Here is a 22425-nt window from a genome sequence, read left to right as displayed (position 1 = left end):
GTCTAAGGCAAATTTGGAAAAGTTGGACGTGGGGATTTGTGGGTCAACCTCTAAGGCTTCTGTTCAGTTTAGATGTGTCGAATTTAAGATGTTTTGTAGGACACCCAAGTGCCCCAAGGAAGCCCTGGAAGATCAAGGAGTGGAGATAAGATTTGATACGCATAAGCAAACAGGAAGTCATTAGAAGGAAAGTGAGTAGAGTGTAGGAAGAGAACCAGGAAAAGAGAAAGGTGGTCCATGGCTGTGTCCTTAGAAAAAAGTAGACTTTGTCACGTCTCCTTTTTCTGATGTGTGGAAATCCCAGGATGACTTGGCAGGAACACCTGCCCCTTATGAAGTGTCACCCTGAGCAAGGCTGGACCGCGGGTCCTCCTCTCTGTCACAAGGAGCTTCATCTGTAGGGATTTGAACATCTCTGTTAGCTTCAAAACCCTTTCTTCAAAGGCCGCCCCTGTCTGTGTGTCCAGATGATGGAAGGGAGCCTGTTTAGGGGCAGCTTGGGGAAGGGTGGGGTGTCTGGAGCTGAGTGAGGTTGGCTTCCGCCTCCTCTGCCACCTCCTTCTTCCAGGCACCTCTGTGCAATCTCAGACTCTTGACAAGACGTGGTTTGGAAATTACTAGCCCTGGTGACCTTTCGTGCCTCCTAAAAGCTCTAAAATCCCCTGTTGATAACTCGGACAACACCCTGCCACATCACAATTGAGAGGGCACCTTCACAAGCACAGTCTCGTTTATCCTGTGGTGCGGTGGAGGCAAGTATTCTCATCTCCTGTTGACAGATGAGGGGTCGTGTGTAAGCGGGCACCGCAGGACTTGCTTAAAGACTGGTGGCTACCGGGTGTCAGAGGACAAGCACTTTGCGTGTTTCCCGCTGACAGTTTCCTGATTCCTGCTGCGCTTTAGGCCATTCCTGCAGCAGCCGCCGTGTCGACGACCTGTTCTGACACCAGAGGTGATGGAAACATTGAGTTCCCAAACTTCCTTAGTTCCCACTCCTGTTCTTGTGCTTGTCTCGGCTGCACTGGTTTGTGCAGAATGATGCAGAAAGTCCATGCTCGTCCTGCTCCCTCATGCCGCACACAAGTTTTCAGCCCGGGGACCGTCTCTGGGCTCCACCGAACGCTCGTCTCCACCCCATCGCGATGCGTTGTACCTGCCAGGTACGGGTCCGTTCTCTCTGCCCTTTTGGAGAGACGGTGGCCTCTCTTGGCCACAGGCTGCTTGCAGGCGCTAGCTCCCCCTTCTCACCGGCCAGCGGTTCTGCTTGTCCTCCCCACCCTACCCTCTACGCTCCACCACACTCATAAGCCGGCCCAGACCCAGCGCTCCTCGTTTCTGACTCCGCAGGGCTATTCAACCAGTGGCCGATTTTTATCCAAATAATTAGGTTCTAGAGTTTTCCATGAAGCTACACATGAGCACTGGAAAGAAGTTCAAATATCCAAGAGCTCCTCATGAAACACAACTACTTTCACCCTCTAGGTCAGGTGTGGCATGGCCTGATGGGGCCTTCTGTGCCAATGTTCGTGACCACTTCGGTGCCAAAGAATACAGATCAGAAGAAAGGAACTACTGAGGCACCTGGGTGGCTCAGTTGGTTAACCATCCTGACTCCTGGTTTTGGCTCAGGTCACGATCTCGCAGTTTGTGGGTTTGAGCCCCACATCGAGCTCTTTGCTGTTAGTTCAGAGCCTGCTTCAGATCTTCTGTCTCCCTCTCTCTCAGCCCCTCCTTCACACAATCTCTCTGTCTCTCTCAAAAATAAACATTAAAAAAAAAAAAGAGGGAACTACTGACATACTGTGTAGCATGGATGGACCCAGAAATGTTGGGCTCAGTAAAAGAATTCAGACACAAGAGACAACATACGGTATGATTCCATTTGTATGAAATGTCCCCAAAAGGCAAATTTATAGAGAAAGAAAGTAGATTTAGTTGTTGCTTGAGGCTAGGAGTGGGAACAGGAAGTCATTGTAAATGGCATGAGGGATCTTACTAGGGGAACAAAAATGTTTTCAAGCTAATCTTTGGCGATGGTTGTATTTCTCAGTAACATTACTTAAATTCATTGAATTGTATTCCTGAAACGGGTGAATATTATTTGATGTAAAATATATACCTCAATAAATCTCAATATTTTATGATACCTAAACATGCCTTTTTTTGTTTAAAAAAATAAAAAGAAGTGCCTGTGTGGTTCAGTCATTGAAGCATCCAACTTCAGCTCGGGTCATGATCTCACAGTTCATGGTTCTGTGGTGACAGCTCGGAGCCTGGAGCCTGCTTCAGATTCTGTGTCTCCCTCCCTCTTGCCCTGCCCTCCTTCCGCTCATGCTGTTTGTCTCTCAAAAATAAATATTAAAAAAAATTAAAAAGAACACATGAAAAGAATAGGGCCCACATTAGACCTGGGAGCTTCGAAGTTTCACATTATAGTTTGGTTATAAGGAGGCTGAGGTATCCTGGGTATGGCAGAGATGTCAGAACTCCACTGACTAATAGGTGGTTGACTCCACTTCAGACTGTAGAATCCATTCTTAAAATAAGATTCGCTAAAAATTTGTATTTGGACAAGTTTGATGACCTCTTCCATGAGCTCCTGTCTTATGGACAGAACAGTTAGGAGGACCCTGGTTGGTTCTCTGGTGGTGTGGACTTCAAGGGAGGTCTCTGCCCACCCCGCCCTTTGTTCCCAGCCTTTCTCTCCCCTCCCCAACTTACTTCCTTACACAAGTCATACATAGTCACTGTAGAAAAAGAGCACTGATAAAAAAAATTTAAATTGCACATAATACATTAAACACTTGTTTCAGACTTACTGTTCAAGTTCCTACTTCTCACTTGCTGAATAACCCACATTGAACATATTTGATGCATTTTTTATTCACTCCCTGGAAATGGAATTTCTAGGTCATAAGGGATCCATTCTTTAAAGAAAAAAAATTTTTAATGTTTATTTTATTTTTGAGAGAGAGAGAGAGAGTGCAAGCAGGGGAGGGGCAGAGACAGAGGGAGACACAGATTCTGAAGTAGGCTCCATCCAGGCTCTGAGCTGTCAGCACAGAGCCTCACGTTGGGCTTGAACCCACAAACCATGAGATCATGACCTGAGCCGAAGTCAGATGTCTCACCGACAGAGCCACCCAGGCAAGGGATGCACTCTTAAAGTTGTTCATACATACTGCCCAGTTGTTCTCCCGAATTTACCTGTGCAATGTGGATTTTCATTATATGTGAGTCTAAGATGCGATCTGGCCACCAGAGTGGACTGTGCTTGTTGGCCTCAAGATAGGTTGTTTATCCTGTGCAGAGTAGGGAAGATGGTGTTATGAGTCTGCCCCAAGGTAATCAAATGATGCCTGAGCTATTGATTTTAATCACGGGCACAAGGCATTCACTGAGACCGGCCATCTGAGTCTGGGCAGGACACGATGGCCAAGATGGGACACTGTGCTGTATGAGGACTAATTGAGGCACCAGGGACTCACTCTGGAAAGGATATGAGTAACTTTCTGCGAGCATTTGAAGGGCTGTCATGTCAAGAGAAATTAGATTCATTCCATGTGGTTCTAAGAGCAGAATAAGCAGAGGGTTGCATGTTCTAGGAAGGCAAGATTCGGTTTAATGTAAGAAAGCCCTGCCTAACAGAATAGAATCTGAAAATGGATTGGGCTCCCCTTCCTTATCATGAATCCCCCTTCCCTCTACATCCCTGGAGATGTTCCAGCAGGCCAGATGCCATTTGGATGCAGAGGCATGGCATGTGTGTGAAGGGAATTCATCATACGGATTTGATTTGGGGACCTTTGAGGAAAGTTTAGAACTATGAGGCCATGAACTTGAAATCACAGCTCTGACTGTAACAGTCTATGGCAGGGCCAGATGAAATAGTCTGCAAACACCATTCGTCCCATTAATTGTTTCTTGGAGCAAGGAAGTAATTTATTGACTCTTCTAATCTCACATTTTCTGGACTCTGCCTCCTGGTGAATGAGAGTTTAGGGTTTTGACAGTCTTTGACATCCAGTTCAGTTCACTTATTGTAGTAGCTGTGTTGGGAGAGTTGGTTTTTCCCAGTTGTTTGTGTTCTCCTTGTATTTTATGCTGTGCGCCAATCATGGTTCTCTCAGACCCTAATACACCTGCTTCTGGTAGAAGGTAAAGGGGATGATTTTTACATATCATTCATCTCTGTTGCTTTTTCATCTTAAAAACAACAACAACAACAACAACAACAACTTGAGTATTGGTTTCAGTATTTAAAAAAATTTTTTTTTAACGTTTATTTATTTTTGAGACAGAGACAGAGCATGAACAGGGGAGGGGCAGAGAGAGAGGGAGACACAGAATCCGAAACAGGCTCCAGGCTCTGAGCCGTCAGCACAGAGCCCGACGCGGGGCTCGAACTCACGGACCGCGAGATTGTGACCTGAGCCGAAGCCGGACGCTCAACCGACTGAGCCACCCAGGCACCCCATTGGTTTCAGTATTTTTTAAGCTGAACCATACTTTTGCAGTGTTCTGAGTCCTGACTATGTTGAAAAGCGGTACTTTTCCTTTGAAGAAATTACCAGTGTTTTAAACTGTGTCTTTTAACGTTTTTAGATGTGTGTTTTTCTTATCTTGGTATTGATACTTTGGGAAGTTAAAAAATAACTAGGTAGTCCACAAAATCTGTAAGAATATGTGGGAAATTGCCCGTCTAATTTTAATGTTTCTGAAGCACAACTGGTCAAACAGCCACTTAACCTTTGGCCCCTCAAAGTGTGGTCTGGAGAGCAGCAACAAGGGCGTCACCCCCCACCCCGCCAAGTGAGCTAGAAACGCAGAATCTTCAGCTCCAGCCTGAAGCTACTGAATGTGCATTTTAACAGGTTGACCTGACAGTGCCTGGTTGTCAGACTTTCTCAGGAGACTAGCTGTCGATCCTGTGGGTAACAGCAATTCTCTTACCTTGGTGTTTTGTTTTGAGCACCTGATAATGTACCTGGCATTGCGACTAGGTTCTTTCACATGCATGAGCCCATTTAATCCTCAGAATCACCCTCTCAAGGAGGTATTGTTAGAGGCTCAGAAAAGCTGTCACCCAGCCTACCAAAAGTGTCACCATAAGAAGCTGTTTTCTGGAGTCTGTATTTCCTACACCTGAGTCAGGAAAATGGAGGCCTGGGAGTGTCACGGTGGCCTAGTGAAGCCTTCAGTTGTTCCAGCTCTTTGCTTGAGTGACCCTGGGCTTCCCTGCTTCCGGGCAGTGGAGGCTCGGCTGCCAGCCTCTGGCCATTCAGCGTCCAGTTGTAGCTTACTATGAAGGGCCCGGGAGGAAGTCACTTCTGACACATCTCCCCTGCAGGCTGGCTTCCTGAAGCCTCCAGTACAAAAGAAGTTCAGGGATCTAGACAAACGCATTTCTCAGGAATTGCTTACACCAAAATAGGCTGTGTGTGTGTGTGTGTGTGTGTGTGTGTGTGTGTAGCTTCCATTTCTTTAAAATCTTATCATTTAAAAGACTAGATATTTATTGAAAGTTTGTTCTCACATTCCAGTTCTCAAGCCTTTAGGATGTCCTGTTCTCATGGATTCTGAGAAGGGATATACAATGAGTAATAAGAAACCACCTTTAATCATTAAGTAATATTTCTTCTTTCCTGCCTACGTTCCTCTGGTTGTGTTGGAAATCTAAGAAGGAGTCTGTGTCACACTTGGTGTACCTCAGAAAATAGCGACTTATAATCCTAGTAGAAAACTCACAACCGGGGAATGGCAGGATTCCAACATTTGCCAAAACGTGAGATGCTGTGAACCATCCTGAGGGGGAAAAAAAGAGAGGTTATAATTACATCTGTTTAAAAACTACCACTTAGCAAAATTCTGATTACTAAAGCAAAATTAGTATAACAATTGGGGGTCAGTTTATGTATTTTGCAATTGTTTATTTACCAACTCAGCCCCCGAATGGGCATCCTAGATGGCATCTAAAAGGAGGGAATGTTCTAAAATCCACCAACCCTTCCCTGTACCGCTGTAACGTTTTTTTCCCCTCCATTTTATCAAAAGTCGGCCAAATTTCAACTCCCTGCCCACTGCCGTTGGTGGTATTTTTGTTTTTCTTTGGGTATCATCCTGTTTTCTTTTTCTTCACCGCTGACATTGGCTTATTTCGTATGAACGCGTGATACATTAAATACATATACGTTTCAAATGTTTTGACTTGCCTGTGAATCGTTTCTCTTAAAGGGCCGGCCTGGGGAAGTGAGTAATGTCTCGCGTCCTGTTGTTGTAGGAGGGATTTTGAACCGCTTCTCCAAAGACATCGGGCACATGGACGACTTGCTGCCCCTGACGTTTCTGGACTTCATTCAGGTAATGCTGGCAGTATCACCCAAGTTCTCGCATGGGAACTGCAATTCCTGTTTTTTCCAGTCCTTTCCTTGGGGGCCGTGGGTGGGCCCTTCGGCCTGATGAAGTGGCGTTATCTTCGTAAAGGCCGTGGCGGTAAGAGGAAGGTGTGGCTCTGATTCGGAGGCCAAGTTCACATGAGTAATACCCCGGGTGTAGGAGCGGCTACAGAGTCATGTCAAGGTGGGTTCGAAGCAGCTACAAGCTTGGTAAGCGGCTCTCCGTCTGCCTTCCAGGCATCTGGCATGGATCTCACTCGACCGTGAACACATTTCATAATATAGAAACAGTCACCTCGCACGGAAAGATAGCCTAGATTAACTAAATTATGCCTTGTATTACCACAAAGGACAAATACTGCACCGTTTTTGGGGGATAAAACCAGGTGTGGTTACTGACAAAGAAAAGATTAGTAATAATAAGGTGAAAATAATACTTTGTTAGCAAGGACAATAGAGAGCAGTTATTGTAGATACAAAGCCTTTAAAGGCAAGTACATTTAAGCCAATAATTTGAGTACAGGATCAGAGTCATCTCAGAAAATGTCCTTCTTGTTTTTCTAGGCAGCTTTTCTTTCACACGCTGATTGTGCTAAGTCTTAAGGTGTGTATGTATATGTGTGTTTTAAACCCAGCAATCCTGCAAATACCTTCTCTACAGCATTTGTTTTGTCTGTGAACTTGAGGTTCTGAAGAAGTATGTTGGGTCATCTCATGCCTCATCTGCTTGCTCAGTATTGCTGCACACATGGGATGCTTTTCCTGCTGTTTAATTCTGTCTACTTTTCAGTGATTCAGGCCAGGGGACTTTCTTCTTCATTTCCAAGGGTTTTGTTTTTTGTTTTTTGTTTTTTGTTTTTTTAAATGAAGTGCTTTTATCAACAACTGCATGCACATTTTCTAAAATCGCCGCTGCTGTTGCTAATACTTCATGACCTTGTGTTTCACTCTTCTCAGTGGTCTAATGATGAACTCATTGTAAGGCCAGGAAGTAGAAATGCTACCACTGAGGTCTGCAATTACCGCTTCATCCTGATGGTTCCTCCTCCCCCCCCCCAACCGCCCCCCCCTTCCCCACACTTTTTTTTCAATGCCCAGATGCGCTTCCAATCAAAACTTAGGGATTTTTCTGGAGCCATTGTTATAAAAGGAGCCAGAATTACTTAATTTGGAAAATTAGCTATGTCATAAAAATCAGTAATAGGCCCGAAATGACCACAGGCATTTCTGTGAGTCACAGGGGAAATGGAGCAATGAATATCTGCCTGCAAACAGTGTAGCCAACGAGGAAAGACGTGCGCTGTTACTGGTGTGAAGAAAGGAGACTCCGAGGCAGAGTACTTTTACTGCGAAGATCTCTGATTTTTCCTTCCCTCTTCTGCAAGCTTATTGTATAAATGTGCCCTGCTGGGTTTTGCTGTGTAATTTATCCCCAAGAAGCAATCTCTCACTAAAACAGAGTCACATTTTGACAGAGATTGTTTATTGCTTTGAGAAGATCTGGGGAAAGATTCTGTTTCTTTGCAAGTGCAAGTTAAGGCAGAGGCCGAGTTTGCAAAAGCGGGCTGTCCCACTGCGTGCTCAGCACATAGTTAGTCCTCATAATTAGAGTCACCCACCTCTTTCTGAATGATATATGGAGACACAGGGATCGATGCCACCTGAGTTCATTATAAAACATTCTGAGCAGCCTCAGAAAATTCTAATCTCGTTGTACTTCTCTTTAACCAGAGAGACAAGGGCCTTTTTATTATCTGCTCACTTAATCTTGGTGAGACTTATCCTGGTGGAATACCAGTAGTCCCGATTAGCTGATTTCTTGACTCTAATAGCAGAGGTAAATCTCGATGTTATTGTCTCCAAGAAAGGAGTTTTGTCTAAAGGATAACTCAGTTATCAATTATGATAAAGATCTATTGTCACTTGTTTTGTTTGCAGGTGTCTTTAATAAGGCTTCCCATAATCCCTTCAGGAAGAAATATTTTCTCCTTTTAAAAATAGTATTAGCTAAATATAAAAGCTCTGATCCCTGCCATTGTTGTTGATTCTTTGAGGGACATTTCCCAACATTCATTGTTTAAATGGTTGTCAGGAGGAATCAAGGGAAACTTCATAAACAATGCAGTAACTGGTTCATCTTACTTTGTGTGCAGAGGCCTTTCTCCAAAGGATTTGCATGCGATGAGCAGACTTTTGACTGAGGTATCACTAGGATCATTTTGAAGTATTTGGGCCCGTTGCTATATTAGCAAGCGAAGATTTTTTTTTTTTTTATTAAAGCCACAAAAATGAATTTAACCTGCCCTCAAATAAAGGCCAACAAAAATCAAAATGTAAATTGATTACTTTTTTTTTTTTTTTAAGTTGGTTAGGACTCTGTAAGGATGAAAACAACCCAGTGGTGTTCTGAGACTCTTAATGGAATCATGTAAAGTTAAAATAAACACTATTAGGGTAAGCACATAGAATGAAAACTAATTTTCCAAATCAAATACATTATATTCAATTCATTTTCCCCAATCAACCAAATGTTTAAAACCTGTTAGTTATAACAGCAATCTTCTGGAAATTAATTAGAAGCCTATTAGCTCTGCTAGCTGAGCCGAATGAAGAGGGTTGCTTGTTACATTTCTAAATAGGCTCCTGAATTAAAAGCAAAGCAAGGTCAAAATGACAATCAGTTTGACTCACCTCGTGGCGTTGCTTAAGTAGTTTATCTGGTTTTTGTTTGGCCTTTCTCAGGTGGGTGACAGTTTTTTAAAGGAAATTTTACCTACGTTGACTCAGTCCTCTGAGAAATTTAAAAGTTTTAACTATTAGGGAAAACATACAGGTTATCACGAATATTACCTGTGTGAACAGCGGCACCTTCCCAATTGCATGGGAATCTAAAAGGGAAACAACTTTCAGACCTCTTTAGAAACTCTTCTAAAGAGTTTCATTAGCCTCTTTCGGAACTGAGATACTAGAACGTTGCCTTGTTGCCTTTGTTTCTGATGTCAGTAGCAGAGTCAGCTCCTGGCACCGGGAAGCCCCCACCCCCCCCCCCACCCCCCCGGTTTTAATGTCTCACATCTGGTTCTTTGGGTAAAAATGTTCTGACTGTGGCAGCCCCGGGGAAGCTCACAGAAGCTAACAGATCCTGAGTCTTTCCGAATGTAACAGGTGAGTTTAATTGAAACGGTTGAGTTTTAAAAGGATTGGGAATTTCCTTGTCAAGAAGTTCCCCTTGGTATTATCTTGCAGGAGATGTGGGCCTTCCCAGTCTGCATATCCTCTACATCAGGTATTCTGGAGCCAGAAAGAACTTGGCAGGATTTACATAGTAACGAATAGAACGCAAACTGAAATCTAAAACTGAGATACCTTCCTGAATAGGGAGTTAAGCTTTCCACTTATCAGAATATTCAGATTAAGACTGTCTTGTGCAGTGTGTGTGTGTTTCCCCCTTACTAAAGATACGTATATGATCATGCATTTTTTGGAGAGTTAAAATCAAATCGATATAGAAATAATGTGATTACAGTTATCCATGTGAGCTTTTTAATCCATATTACGCATGTTTGATTGCTTTTTCTGTAAGACAATGATAGTTTTGTTGGTTTTGTAAGCAAGAGTTCAGAAATGTGAACCATTGGGTTAGAACTTCATTGTTTTTCCAATGGAGTCTGATGCTGAGAAACTGGGGAGAGACGGGAGAACAGAACCTTCCATTTGAGCCGTGGTGGCTGGAGTCCGTAATACTCTGTAGAAGCAGGTCAGAAATCAGGGGCAGATTTTATTACCCGTGAGATAAGACAATTCTGTTTAAAACCTGAGTATATTTGCTGACCAGGTAGAGCTTATTTTCCTAACTTTGTCCCTTGGACTTCAACAAAAGATTTATATTTGTGTAAATATTTGTGGGGTTTTGTTTATTTTTTTATTTTTTGTTTTGTTTTGTCTGGATAGTTAGCTGTTCCTAATCCAGCTCGTGGGAGACTGTGACACCTTGGATTTTGAAATTGTATGTCATTTCCTGTTGTCCTGTGTTAGAGTGGGGTTCCTGTGCGGGATTTGGGAGCCCGAACTGACCTGGGCACGGAACGGTAGTGAATGAAGAAAGTTCGATTGTCGACCTTCTATTTTGGAAGGCTGGGCCAGAAGTGAGGTAAATTTCTGAGTACATTGTAGGAAATAAATGATTCCTACAATCCAAAATAACAGCAGTCTGCAGGTTACCTCAGGGTTGCCCTGGGCTTATCAGATAAGTTAGCCAATGGCTGGCAGGGCACATCTGGCTTACCAGTGTTGTTCAGACACGTTTTGTTTATTCGCTTTCATGAAAATTGTAACAGCTTTGAGTATTAACGATATTTTTAAAACCAAGTAATCTATCAAGCCAGATATAGTTCTTCACATGTTAAAACTACATGTCTTTACAAAAATAGGGATCAAAATACAAATAGTGTCAAGATCTTCATCTAGACCTCAGACATGACAAATCAATGATGAATAGGACTTTGGCTTTCAAAACGTGATGTATTTGGGTAAACAAAAGCATAGAGGTAGTGATTAAAATGTCCATTTTTGAGTGTTTGGCTGACTTCCTAATGCCATAGCACAAATACCAGCAGCATAAATCTAGTCTTTAATTTTCTTTCTTTCTTTCTTTCTTTCTTTCTTTCTTTCTTTCTTTCTTTCTTATTAGAGAATGCAAACTGGAGGCAGGGCAGAGGGATGGAATGAGAGAGAGGGAGAGAGGGAGAGAGGGAGAGAATCTTAAGCAGGCTCCACACTCAGCACAGAGCCTGATGTAGGATCATGACTTGAGCTGAAATCAAGAGTTGGATGCTCAACTGACTGAGCCACCCAGGTGCCCCTAGTCTTTAATTTTCTTAAAACAATGATTAATTAATAAAGGTACCAAGAAAATGTGTAATATTTTTAATATTCTAATAACATTTAAGTTTTAATTAATGACAAATTAATTTTTAATGATTTTGAATACACAGGTGTAATATTTGTGCAGATCTGTTGTTTTGTGAACATATGTGCAACTAGATACATAATGGAGAATCTTGACTGTTTGTCCCAAAAGGGAAACATTGTTTCTTACTATGTGTCTGTGGTGTGCAGATTTGTAATTCTACCATATTTTCTCATTTCTGTAACATGTCTTCCTTTTTGTTTTCTCCACCCCATCTTTTATTGAGCTCCTACCATGTGCTGACAAAGATGGAATCTGTGTCTGCCTTCATTTGGCCAGCACTTCCCATGTTCAACATGCCATGCACCTGCTGGGCTTGGTTGTGGAACTGAATGACATTTAATTCCTGTCCTCCAGGGTCACCTGAGTGGCTTAGTTAAACGTCCGACTTCGGCTCAGGTCATGACCTCACGGTTCGAGAGTTCGAACCCCACATCATGCTCTCTGCTGTGAACATGGAGCCCACTTCAGATCCTCTGTCCCCCTCTCCCTTTACCCCCCTCCCACCCCCCCACGCTTGCTCACTCTTGCTCTCTCTCAAAAATAAAACTTAAAAAAAAAAAAAAAACGTTTAATTCCTGTCTTCCATGAGGCACATTCTCTTGGGAGAGACCGAAGGTCAGCAGTTACAACGCTGTGTGACCTTATAAAAGGAGGGAGACTGTGTAGGAGAGAGGATAAAGCTCTAGAGTGAGACCAGTCTGATTTCCAGTCCTTGTCTGCAATTTTCAGTTCACTTATCTTAGGAAGAGTTCTGGGACATCCAGGTGGGGGCATCCTGCAGATAGTTGGGGGTGTGAGCCTGGTGTTTAAGATCTGGCATGAATAGAGCCTGTGTATTCTTCTCTGAGCAGGTCATTGATGGGGGGGTGGGGGGGTGGGTGGATAAGATTGCCCAGAGAGAGTGAAGCATTTTTAAGGGCCAAGACCAGAACCTTACGGAAACCTTAATACTTAAAGAGAAAGGCAGAGAAGAGAACGCAGACAGACGAGACACAGAATGAACAGTGAGGGAGAAAGGAGGAAAATTGGTGCTGGAAAACCAAAAGAAGACAGGTGTGTTCAGTGCAAAGGAGGAGGTGAGGAAGCAGAAAGCAGTCAGTTGGATTTGACGATTAGGAGTCCAAGGAGCAGCTGGAGGAGGTTCAGGATAGAAGGAGGCCAGATTGCAAAGGCTGTAAGTCAGAGGAGAGGAAGTTGACATAAGAGCAAGCTGTTTTTGAAGGAGTTTGCTCAGTGTTGCTAGGTTGTTTGGGTTTTATGGCTTATGTGGGTGCTATGGGGGTAGTGTATCTCTTCATCCCAACATCCCCCCCCCACATCCCACTGATAACCAGGGGTTAGATTCGAGGTCTTGAGATACAGAGGTGAGTAGGCGTGAGGCCCTGCCCTCATGGCTCTCCTCCAGCCCTCCCCAACCCCCACCCCCACCCCCAGGAGAGGGAGCTGTCCAAAAATTCATCCTTGGCTGAGTTTGGAATGCTAATTTTGCCGAGTGCCTCAGAGGAAGTCCCGGGAGGCAAGCTGTTAGGTCCAGGAGCTCACCTGAGCTTTCAGGAAGTGACCCTCCATCAGAGAGGAAGAGGCTCCTGTGGGTGGTGGAGGAGGAAATGCTTCTGGAAGTGAGTGCCCATGTGGGACCTGAGCCTGAGCTCAGGAAGAGATAGGAGCTGGAAGGTAGTTGCTTAGCTTTGTTTGAAAGGATAAAGTTAGTGCCAAGGGTGTTCGACTCCTTTCTGACAGTTGTGTTCATCCTTGGTATATTTGATAAGCCTTGAGAGATACTTGATCATTTTAATAACTTTTATTATTTTAAAGTGTTTATTCTGTATCCTTTTCCTCAGCTAGTTCCTTCTCACTCCCTTAAATGAGATCTTAATTTAACATTTTGTAGTTATAAAAAAGACCCATCTTTGATTGTTTTCTTCTGTCTTTGCCTCATGAATATGCCTCATGAATACTGTGATACATAGATTAACCTGCCCGTGGTCTTCTGAGATAAGCAGGTACCTTTGTTCTTTGCTTTCAGATGCCAGTGTATTTGCTTATTTCAGAACTTCATGTATTTTCTTCTCTGAACCAAAGACTCTAATATGTCATAGAAGGGTAAGACCCCTCAAGAGATAACTGGATTTCATTTTCCTCTAAGACGGGCCATGCCCAACGTGGGAACAGGGGTTCACACCCTTTCCTCACACCGCAGTGCTGTCTCGGAATATATATCTGAATAGGTTTGTTTTGCTTTGTTTGCTGGTGATTTGTATGACAGCGGAGCTCAGGCCTAGAGAGTACGATTCCCATCTCCTAGGTATTAAGTTTAATCTCTCTACAACTCCTGGAAGGGAATTCTACATGCCTGCCAGAAGGACTATTGATGCTCTTCTATGTGTTACATATACACCTTGGATGCAACCTCAAATAGACCGTCTTCATTCTTCACAGACCATCAAAAGTCTCTTCTTCCTATTAGCAAAGCTTTCCTTGGGCACTTTGTTCTGCAATAAAACTATCCCTATCCCCTCTGAAGAAGCTGGGATCCTCGAACCGTGGCCGAGTGCAGTGCTGAGCAAATTGCATTACGACCTCACTTCCACTTTGTCAGTTAGTACTTCCTGTGTACCAGGCACTTTTCTAGGCACTGGTGTGTAGAGGAGTGAATCGGGCATTGGCTTCCAGGAGTTTACATTCCACTGCAAAAGACAGATGGTAAACAGTTAAGTTTATAAGGCAATTATAATAATCTCCTAGTGCATTAAGGAATGGGAAGTCTTTGCAGGTGACTTCCGGGACTGTTGGGACATGGTGAGCAAGGAAGTGGTGATGTTTGAGTTTGGAAAATATGAAGGAAACAGCCATGCAGAAAAGACCTGGAAGCAGATGGGCAGAGTGTGTGCTCAGGAAAAGAAACATGTGCAGATGCTCAAGATGGGAGCAAAGTGGCATGTTCCCAGGTAAAGAGAAAGCCAGGCAGTGAACAGAGTGGAGAGACGTAGGCAAGAGGGCACTTGAGACCTAGGCAGAACTGGACTCCATAGGTTAAGAGGTTCGGGTTCTCTTCTGGATGCAACGGGAAACCACTGGAATATTATAAACAGAGGAGGGACATCATGCTCATACTTCAAAATTGAAAAAAATGTATATTTGATGCTAATCATGAGGCTCAAATATTTTTTCTAATGTTTTAAGTCATCAAAATATGCATAATCCCTTAAAGGCAAGGCTCTAAGGCTGTATTTCATGGCATTCTCTCATGCTCAGCACAGCTTCAGGAACTGAGGCAGATCAGCACTTTGTATTTCATTCAAGTCATGAAAACTGTATTGAGTTATTCCCCAAATAGGAAAGTGGTTCTCTGTAGTCAGCGTGGACCTCTTATCTTTCCAGCAGCCTACCCTTTTTAGGGCAGTGGCTCTCAAGCACCAGGTTGCCCCTAGCTGAGGTAACATGGAAAAAAGAAAAAGGATGGTGTAGGATTCCTCCCCACCCTGCAAAGCTGAATTTTCTGTTTTTCTCTTTCGGACATTTTGTTTTTTAAATATAGTCGAGTGGCTCTTAGCCAGAAGGTGTAAAGTCAGTACAAAAGGTGATAGGTAGTCCAAATGACCTGGAAATAACATTAATCCTAGCTAATGTTTAGAGACTCCTTCCTGGGTGCCCAAACTTGTTTCAGATCTTTTATTTGTATAATCTGTCATCTTTCTGGCAACTCCATGAGTTATGTACAGTTATTGTGCTGTTCTCACAGATGAGGGAAATGAGGCCCAGAGGAGTTACATAATTCGTCCAGGATCACACATCTAGTAAGCGATCACTTTGAGGCTTTTATTTTTATATTATTGAGTTATACTCGTTTATGTTCATGAAGGAGAAGCAGAGTTCCCCTTCCTGTGTTTTGATCACATCAGACTCTTCTCAATGAGGGAGATTCCAGGTGGAATCTCTAATAATAATTAAATTATTTGTCATCTGGTGCCTATGCTGCCTCTTCAACAAAAGTCGTAAAAGTGCTCATGTAATGTGATCCCATGGTATTTGAGATGTAAATCTTTTGAAATTGTGGTGCTGGCCTTCTCTCTCTCTCTCTCTCTCTCTCTCTCTCTCTCTCTCTCTCTCTCTTTTCTATCTTTAGCACGTGTGAACAAGAGCCAGAGAGAATCTTAAGCAGGCTCCATGCTCTGTGTGGAGTCTGACACGGGGCTCGATCCCATGACCCTGGGATCATGACCTGAGCTGAAATCAAGAGTTAGATGCTCAACCAACTGAGCTGCCCAGGCGCCCCTCTTTTTTCTTTAGAATTAAAGATGGACAAATCACTTTCCTCCTTCATGAATGCTTTTTCAAATTTTTGCTGGTTGTAAAATCCAGACTGAGAGCTGCTATTTTCAAGAACTTTATTCCTTAGCTAATGATAAACCTGATTTCAAATACAAGTATAGGAGAAGTTGTGACTATGTTTTAGGTGTGAGCATCATGAAGTAGAAGATACAATATTTACACATTTTAATGCACATTTGTTTGGGTTGTGATATACGTAGCTCTGGAGTACTGTTATGTAAACCAGGAAAAGTAATCGGCTATGATGAAAACAAGGGAGCATTTCTTAAGATTTTGTTGAAAAACAGAAGCTTAACTTTACATTAAAACAGTGAACAACAGGTGATTTTATACTGTGCTAGTACTAGGGGTTAGAAATACATTCCTTATAGACAATGACACAAATCTAGTTAAAAGTTAAGTTGTTAAATTTAAACACTAGAAGTGTATACACTGAATGTAATAAGTTTATCATTTACATGTAAAAAATAAATACTTTATAGTTAATTTAACCGAATGTCCAAGTAGCAAATTTACATTTTGAATACTTAAGGATCTAAACTCTCAATTTTAAGATTTGATAATGGAGGCAATAGCATTCTCTTCTGTGAAGATAAGAGTTCTGGTCTACTTGATTTCAGGCAACAGAGCTTGTCTATGCTTTATCTGGTGTGTGTACGTGTGTAAATATAAATGCACATATACCCTCAAGGAGCAGTCATGTTATTGATTAGCAACCCTTTCAAATCAAGTAGCTGGATGTACATCTTAAACTGTAAGGCAAGGAAAATAATGTTTGTGGTTGTAACAGAGGGTTTTATGTAGGGCTCTCTATGAATCATGGTCTGCAGTTTAAGGGAACCTGGAAAACTTGTCTGAGGAATTTATATTTGAACCTGTGAACCCTTGGCCCCATACAAAGTCTTTGAGCAGGAAAGTGGCCGCTCACCATGTAATTCTAAGGGCGACAAGGACATCTTTCTCCTTTGAACATGTTATTCCCATTTGGTGGATTTTACTGAAGATCAACAAGGGTGATAATGTGGTTCGTGTTGTTGCATGTTCGGGAGGTTGCCTATGAATTGTGCCCTTGGCTACTTCCTGGAAAGGATCTTAATGTTTCAGATTTCGGTCTCCTTTTTGTGGTCTTTTGCAAAAGGCTTTGTGGCAGAAGGCTTCCTCCTCCTCCCGCCTTGCTGGTTCCAGCCAGCATCTGTACTGGTGTCTCAGGACGGGGCAGCGGGCGACCTTGTTCCATGCCGACCTTCCGTGAGGCTTCCCTGGGCTTCTGGCTCTGCTTCTCCCATTTCAGTTCAGTGCGCTGGGATGCCAGGACCCCAGGTTTCCTGGAAGCCTGACAGTGTTACATGATCTGATTTATTCTATGAGGCTTTCTCCTTTCAGGAGAATTACGGATGAAGTTAGCAAAACATGCATTGAGTGAAGCTGGAAAGTTAAGACATTAACTCTAAACCTGTCCTTGAACCTCCGGAGGTAAATACTAGTCCTTAGTCATTTTTTAATTTCTTCGCTAAGGAATGCTGTAGAAAGGATGGCAGAGTCAGCCACCGTTCTTGGTGTTCAATCCATTCCTCCTTTTTCTCCGATTCCTGCATTTCATGCTCCTCTCCATCCCACTGTAAGATGAGCTTCTAGTGGCTGTCTCTGGGGTACGCACTCTCTCCGCTCCATTCTTTGGCCTTCTCTTTTGCCAGAGTCTGTTGTGATTCTTCCTAGACTTGTTCCTGTTCCTTACCCATGTTGTCATCTCATAATGACAGTACTTACTGTGTGAACTGATAAGTAGGAATGCCAAGTGGAGTGCTTTGGGAAGGCTTAATAAAAGGCTCCGCTTAAAAAAAAATGGCTTTAAGTAATTAGGTATGGATGAGACAAGTGACTGCGGGGGAGGGAGTTGGAGAAATACAGGAGGAATCTGTGCTGAGAGCCTCACAAAGTGTCTTCGAAGTCCTAGGTGATGCATTATGGGTGTGAGTTTTGTAAGAAAGACCTTGAGACACTCCAACACCAGATCTGTACATGCTTTTATTTTTTTTTAATTTTTATTTTTTTAAATTTTTTTAATATTTATTTTTGAGAGAGAGAGACAGCATGAGCAGGGGAGAGCGGCAGAGAGAGGAGACACAGAATCCGAAGCAGGCTCCAGGCTCTGAGCTGTCAGCACAGAGCCCCATGCGGGGCTTGAACCCACGAACCGTGAGATCATGACCTGAGCCAAAGTCGGACGCTTAACCGACTGAGCCACCCAGGCGCCCCTGTACGTGATTTTAAATTAAACCAAAACTTTAAGATTTTGTATTATTTATTTCTGAATTGGCCAACTATTAGTTCAGATTGTAGTACTTAGGACCTCTCTGTAACCCTGCCTGGGAAAGTTGGGGATGGCTTCCCGGTGATCCTGAGCCTCATGGCTCATGTAGGGGAGAAGCCAGTGATCCCTGAGCCTCATGTAGGGGAGAAGCAGGCACCAACGACAGGAAGTCCAAGAGAGCCTAGGAAGTTTGCAAGGACACCATAATGTGAAGTTTGAGATCGGGCATCAGAGGGGATAAAGATGGATAGGTATAGAGGAGGCAGATCACAGGGAGACTCATGTCTCCAGTGCAGGGATTTGGATTTGGAATGTTGGTAGAAAGCCATGGAGAGGGAGGAAGACACCACAAGAATAGTGGGTTTGGCCAAGTTTCTATTTGGGATATCCAGGTAGTGATGCCAAGTGTGGCTGGTGAAAACCCTTTGATTTTTTTTTTTTCAACATTTATTCATTTTTTGAGCAATAGAGCATAAGCAGGGGGGTGGGGGGGGGAGAGAGAGAGAGAGACAGAGTGCAAGTAGGGGAGGGGCAGAAAGAGAGGGAGACACAGAATCCAAAGCAGGCTCCAGGCTCTGAGCTGTCAGCACAGAGCCCAATGTAGAGCTCGAACTCATGAACTGGGTGATCATGACCTGAGCTGAAGTTGGACACTTACCGACTGAGCCACCCAGGCGCCCTAAAACCCTTTGATTCTGATTAGTGGGTCCACACTGTGGAAGAGTCCCTCGCCTCAGAGATGTCATTCATAAGCCCATATCCCAGCAGAGAGCAGTCATGGGTCTGTGTGTCATTATGTATGCCAGCTCTTATAGCTACCAGGTATGTTGCCTGTCCGGTCAGATTATGGTGGATGGCCAAGTCGGAGCCACTCGCAGTTCCAAAGGAAGAAGGAAGGCAGCATAAAAAAACAGACCTCTGTATCTGTTTAGTGTGATCCTACCTGAGGTTGTAAGAACCCTGCAAATGTTTTTTTTTGCCAGTGCTCTTGGTTCTGTAGGAAATGCTTTTGGGCACCTGGGTGGCTCAGTATTAAGCACCCACCTTTGACTCATGTTGTGATCTCATGGTTCATGGGTTCGAGCCCTGTGTCGGGCTCTGTGCTGACAGCTCAGAGCCTGGAGCTTGCTTCAGATTCTGTCTCTTCTTCTCTCTGCCCCTGCCTCCCCCCCCCCCCCCCCGCCACCCCGCCCCGGGCCCACAAATAAACATTAAAAAAAAAAAAAAGAAAAAAGAAAAAGAAAATATTCATGTTTTAATGGTGTGAGGGTTGAGCGTGCTTCTGTAAATTTTTTTTTATAGATTCAAAAATTTTTTCTCAATGTTTATTTTTGAGAGAGAGAGTGTGAGTGGGGCTCAAATTCATGAACAGTGAGATCACTACCTGAACTTAAGTTGGACACTTAACCACCTGAGCCACCCAGGCTTTTTGAGAGAGCATGAGCGGGGGAGGGGCAGAAGAGAAGGAGACACAATCTGAAGCAGGCTCCAGGCTCTGTCATCACAGAACCTGGCGCTGGGCTCGAACTCGCAAACCGTGAGATCATGACCGAGCCGAAGTCGAACATTTAACCGACTGAGCCACCCATGTGCCCCGAGTGTGCTCCTGTAAATGTGATTATGTGTTCATGGGCATCACTTATAATGTAACTAGCTTTAAAATGTCGTGGAGGGGTTATGGTGGGAGCCCTCCCAATCCCCGCAGTCTGCCTTTCTGAGTTTGATCCCTGCTCTGCCTCTTCCCGTTCTGCCTCACAGAGCCACACATTCTTTATCTGTAGGAGAGAGAAAAATGGCACACTTCATAAGGGTTGTTGTGAAGACAAAATTAAATCATTTTAATAAAATTCTTAGCATAACATCTGCATGTTAAGTATTGCATAATGGGTAGTTATTTTTAAAGCACTACATACCTTTTTAAGTGGGAGGAAGAGTTTGGTAATAGCATTATATTGCATCAAAAGAACTGTCACCGAGTTGTCAGGCCCATAAATAACCACCACATGAGTTTTTTCACAGATATTCTAAGTTTGATATCCCCGAAAGTTTTTAATAGATATTTTTACATGTAGACTCATGGGATCAAATTCCGTTACTCTCAGAATAGACTGTGAAGCACTGAATATTTCATAGTAACGAACTTAATGCAGTTTTTGAAACTCTCAGATAATATTTGAGTAAGGAGTCTCATTTATTTAGAGTTCTTGACATTAACAATTATCACCTCCCAGAAGTCTTCCTACTAGCGAAGCAAGTGAAAACAAAGGTAGGACGTGGAAGTTTTAGGCATTTTTGTCTTTTTTTTTTTTTTTTTTTGAAACGTGGGACTCGTTGAGCATGTGAACTTGCACACAGCTGCCCTCAGCAAAATGCCGTAATTTATTGAGGAAAACTGAATTGCAAAACCTTTCTTCCCCACACACCCCTCATCCAAAAAAAAAAGAAAAAAAAAAATCAACAGCTTGACTGAGCTTAAGTAACTGACTTTTCATATCCTTTCATGGAGCACAAAGGGCTAATCCTGAGGCTACTTGAGCCACCAATGCAGACAGTGGTGGGGACCACCATGGAACGTGTCATTCCCTCCTCACCACACACAAAACACATTGACTGCGGCTTTATGAAGTGAAAATGCCCGAGAAAAAAGAAAATGTGAAGGAGGTGTCCACAGTCATTTCTTTCCAGAGGGGGAGCAGGAATGAAAAAGCTGCCGCATCTGGGTATTGAGAACAAAGCGAGCCGAAGACTTGGGGACAATAGGTTGGGTCGCTGGCTTTTATAGAAGCAAAAGAGTGGAACTGCCTTTACTTGTCTCAGTACCACTGACCCTTGCATTGCATTGTGCGGAGATGTCAGGGAAAGTGTGTAGAAAGCATTCCAGCCTCTTTCAGCAAACAATGACTTTGTCATTTTGAGATTTCTATGGTGTGTTGACCCCTTCCCCCCCACTCCCGCCCTCAAATCCCATTGGACAAAGGAGATTGTTAGTTAGGCCACCTTGCCCTCATTTAGAAGATCTCTGTTTTACCGACTCTTTAAAAGTAAACCCATCCATTTTAACTGATGCACACAGTTGCTTTCACGCTTTTAAAATCAATGAAAAGCGTTTTAGCCAGAGCCGTTGGAAGGTTGGAATATCCCGTGAAAATGCCAGGCCCAGAGATAATGATTCATGCAAATGGCCAAGTTAAAGTGGGTTTCCTTGCTAATAGGAGGGAGAATTGGTGATATGAGTTACTGGAAATATTTACAAACACTTGACCCTTGGGGTTGTGAGATCAGGGTGGTAGGATTCACACAAGCCCACTCATATGATTCCTTTACCTGTCTTTTTTTAATGAAAGACAAGACGGTTGGTTTTCCCCCCCACCGCCCAACACAATGATTAGCACAATTAGAAAAGCAGCACCGTCAACATCAGCGTAGTGACAGTTAATCACCGGGGACCCTCCCAGGCTGGCAACCAGTGTTCCAATTTGTCTGTCCCAGCATGTGTGCTCCAATGATAATGTTTGTAGTTTAACAAGAAGCTAATTAAGACCTAAAAAAAAAAATAATAAACATCTCATTTTTATCAAGCATGGTGGTACTGTGCAGAGCATAGAACTTTACATTATGGCGTTATTGGATGACGTCCATTGCAAAACAGTGGCCACTCACGGGGCTTTCTCACCTTGCCACCTTGCACTGTTAGGGATGATTAAATGGACAGTCGTTGCTAGGGAGAGGAAAATGGCTAAATATTTACTTAGTTGGAGGACCTTTAGAGTCCCCATAGGCTGTTCTTTGTTACATTCACTCAGTTCTGGCTACTTCAGGAGTTTTCTTTATAAGATGAGCAAGAAAGGGACAGGCTGGAGAACTTCAGTTTTAGTAAAATCTCACACTTGCCATTTTATGTATGGATTTCTTTCTCAAATCTGATGTGGAACCTGATAATTATAATTTATACTGTCTTCTGCTTGTGAGTTTCATGACTCACTTGTCTCTTGGAGCTCTTTCTTTTGGGTTCTTTGATTTAGTGTTCTTTGATCGTCATTGGCATTGAGTCATGAAGCAGATAAGAACATCTCTGGCATTGGTGCTAAGGGGCAGCCCTCTATGGCAGATATGCCAGATGTGGTTCAGGAGCCATGCTTTGTCTGAGGCCTGCAGGCTGGTTACCATTACCCCTTGCAGGTGCCCCCCTCCCCTCCCGCCACAGCGCACCAAAGGAGATCACCATGTGCCATTGTGGCTGTGTATTTACATGTTGCCAACACCTGCCTGAGCATGACCAAAGGAATGGGAGAGGAATTGTGGTGTCATGATCTTCTATTTAGCCTGTTGATATTTTTATTGAGGTACAGTTTACATACAATAAACTAGGGTTTGGTTTATTTGTTTTTTTTTTTTTTTTTGGTAGTTTGGTGAAT

At 43.3% G+C, this 22425-nt stretch overlaps 1 protein-coding gene and 1 long non-coding RNA gene across 14 annotated transcripts in view; one reads left to right on the top strand and one right to left on the bottom strand.

Moving 5' to 3' along the window:
* ABCC4 (ATP binding cassette subfamily C member 4) overlaps positions 1-22425 on the top strand; it is a 284608-nt gene that overhangs the window by 186574 nt on the left and 75609 nt on the right. For all 13 annotated transcript variants that reach the window (XM_042929130.1, XM_042929159.1, XM_042929140.1 and 10 more), the window contains one exon: positions 6281-6360. In XM_042929130.1, the coding sequence (XP_042785064.1) occupies positions 6281-6360 (80 nt within the window). The remainder of the gene's footprint in view (positions 1-6280; positions 6361-22425) is intronic.
* Positions 5549-9351, bottom strand: LOC122214287. Its single transcript, XR_006199826.1, has 2 exons — positions 9087-9351; positions 5549-5805 (listed from the first exon to the last, which is right to left on the bottom strand). It is a non-coding gene; the product is annotated as an uncharacterized LOC122214287 (long non-coding RNA).

The sequence above is a fragment of the Panthera leo genome, chromosome A1 (genome assembly GCF_018350215.1).
Source record: "Panthera leo isolate Ple1 chromosome A1, P.leo_Ple1_pat1.1, whole genome shotgun sequence".
In the NCBI taxonomy this organism is placed as follows: domain Eukaryota; kingdom Metazoa; phylum Chordata; class Mammalia; order Carnivora; family Felidae; genus Panthera; species Panthera leo.
Note: the sequence above shows the minus strand (reverse complement) of the source record. Positions and strands in the feature narration are given on the sequence as shown.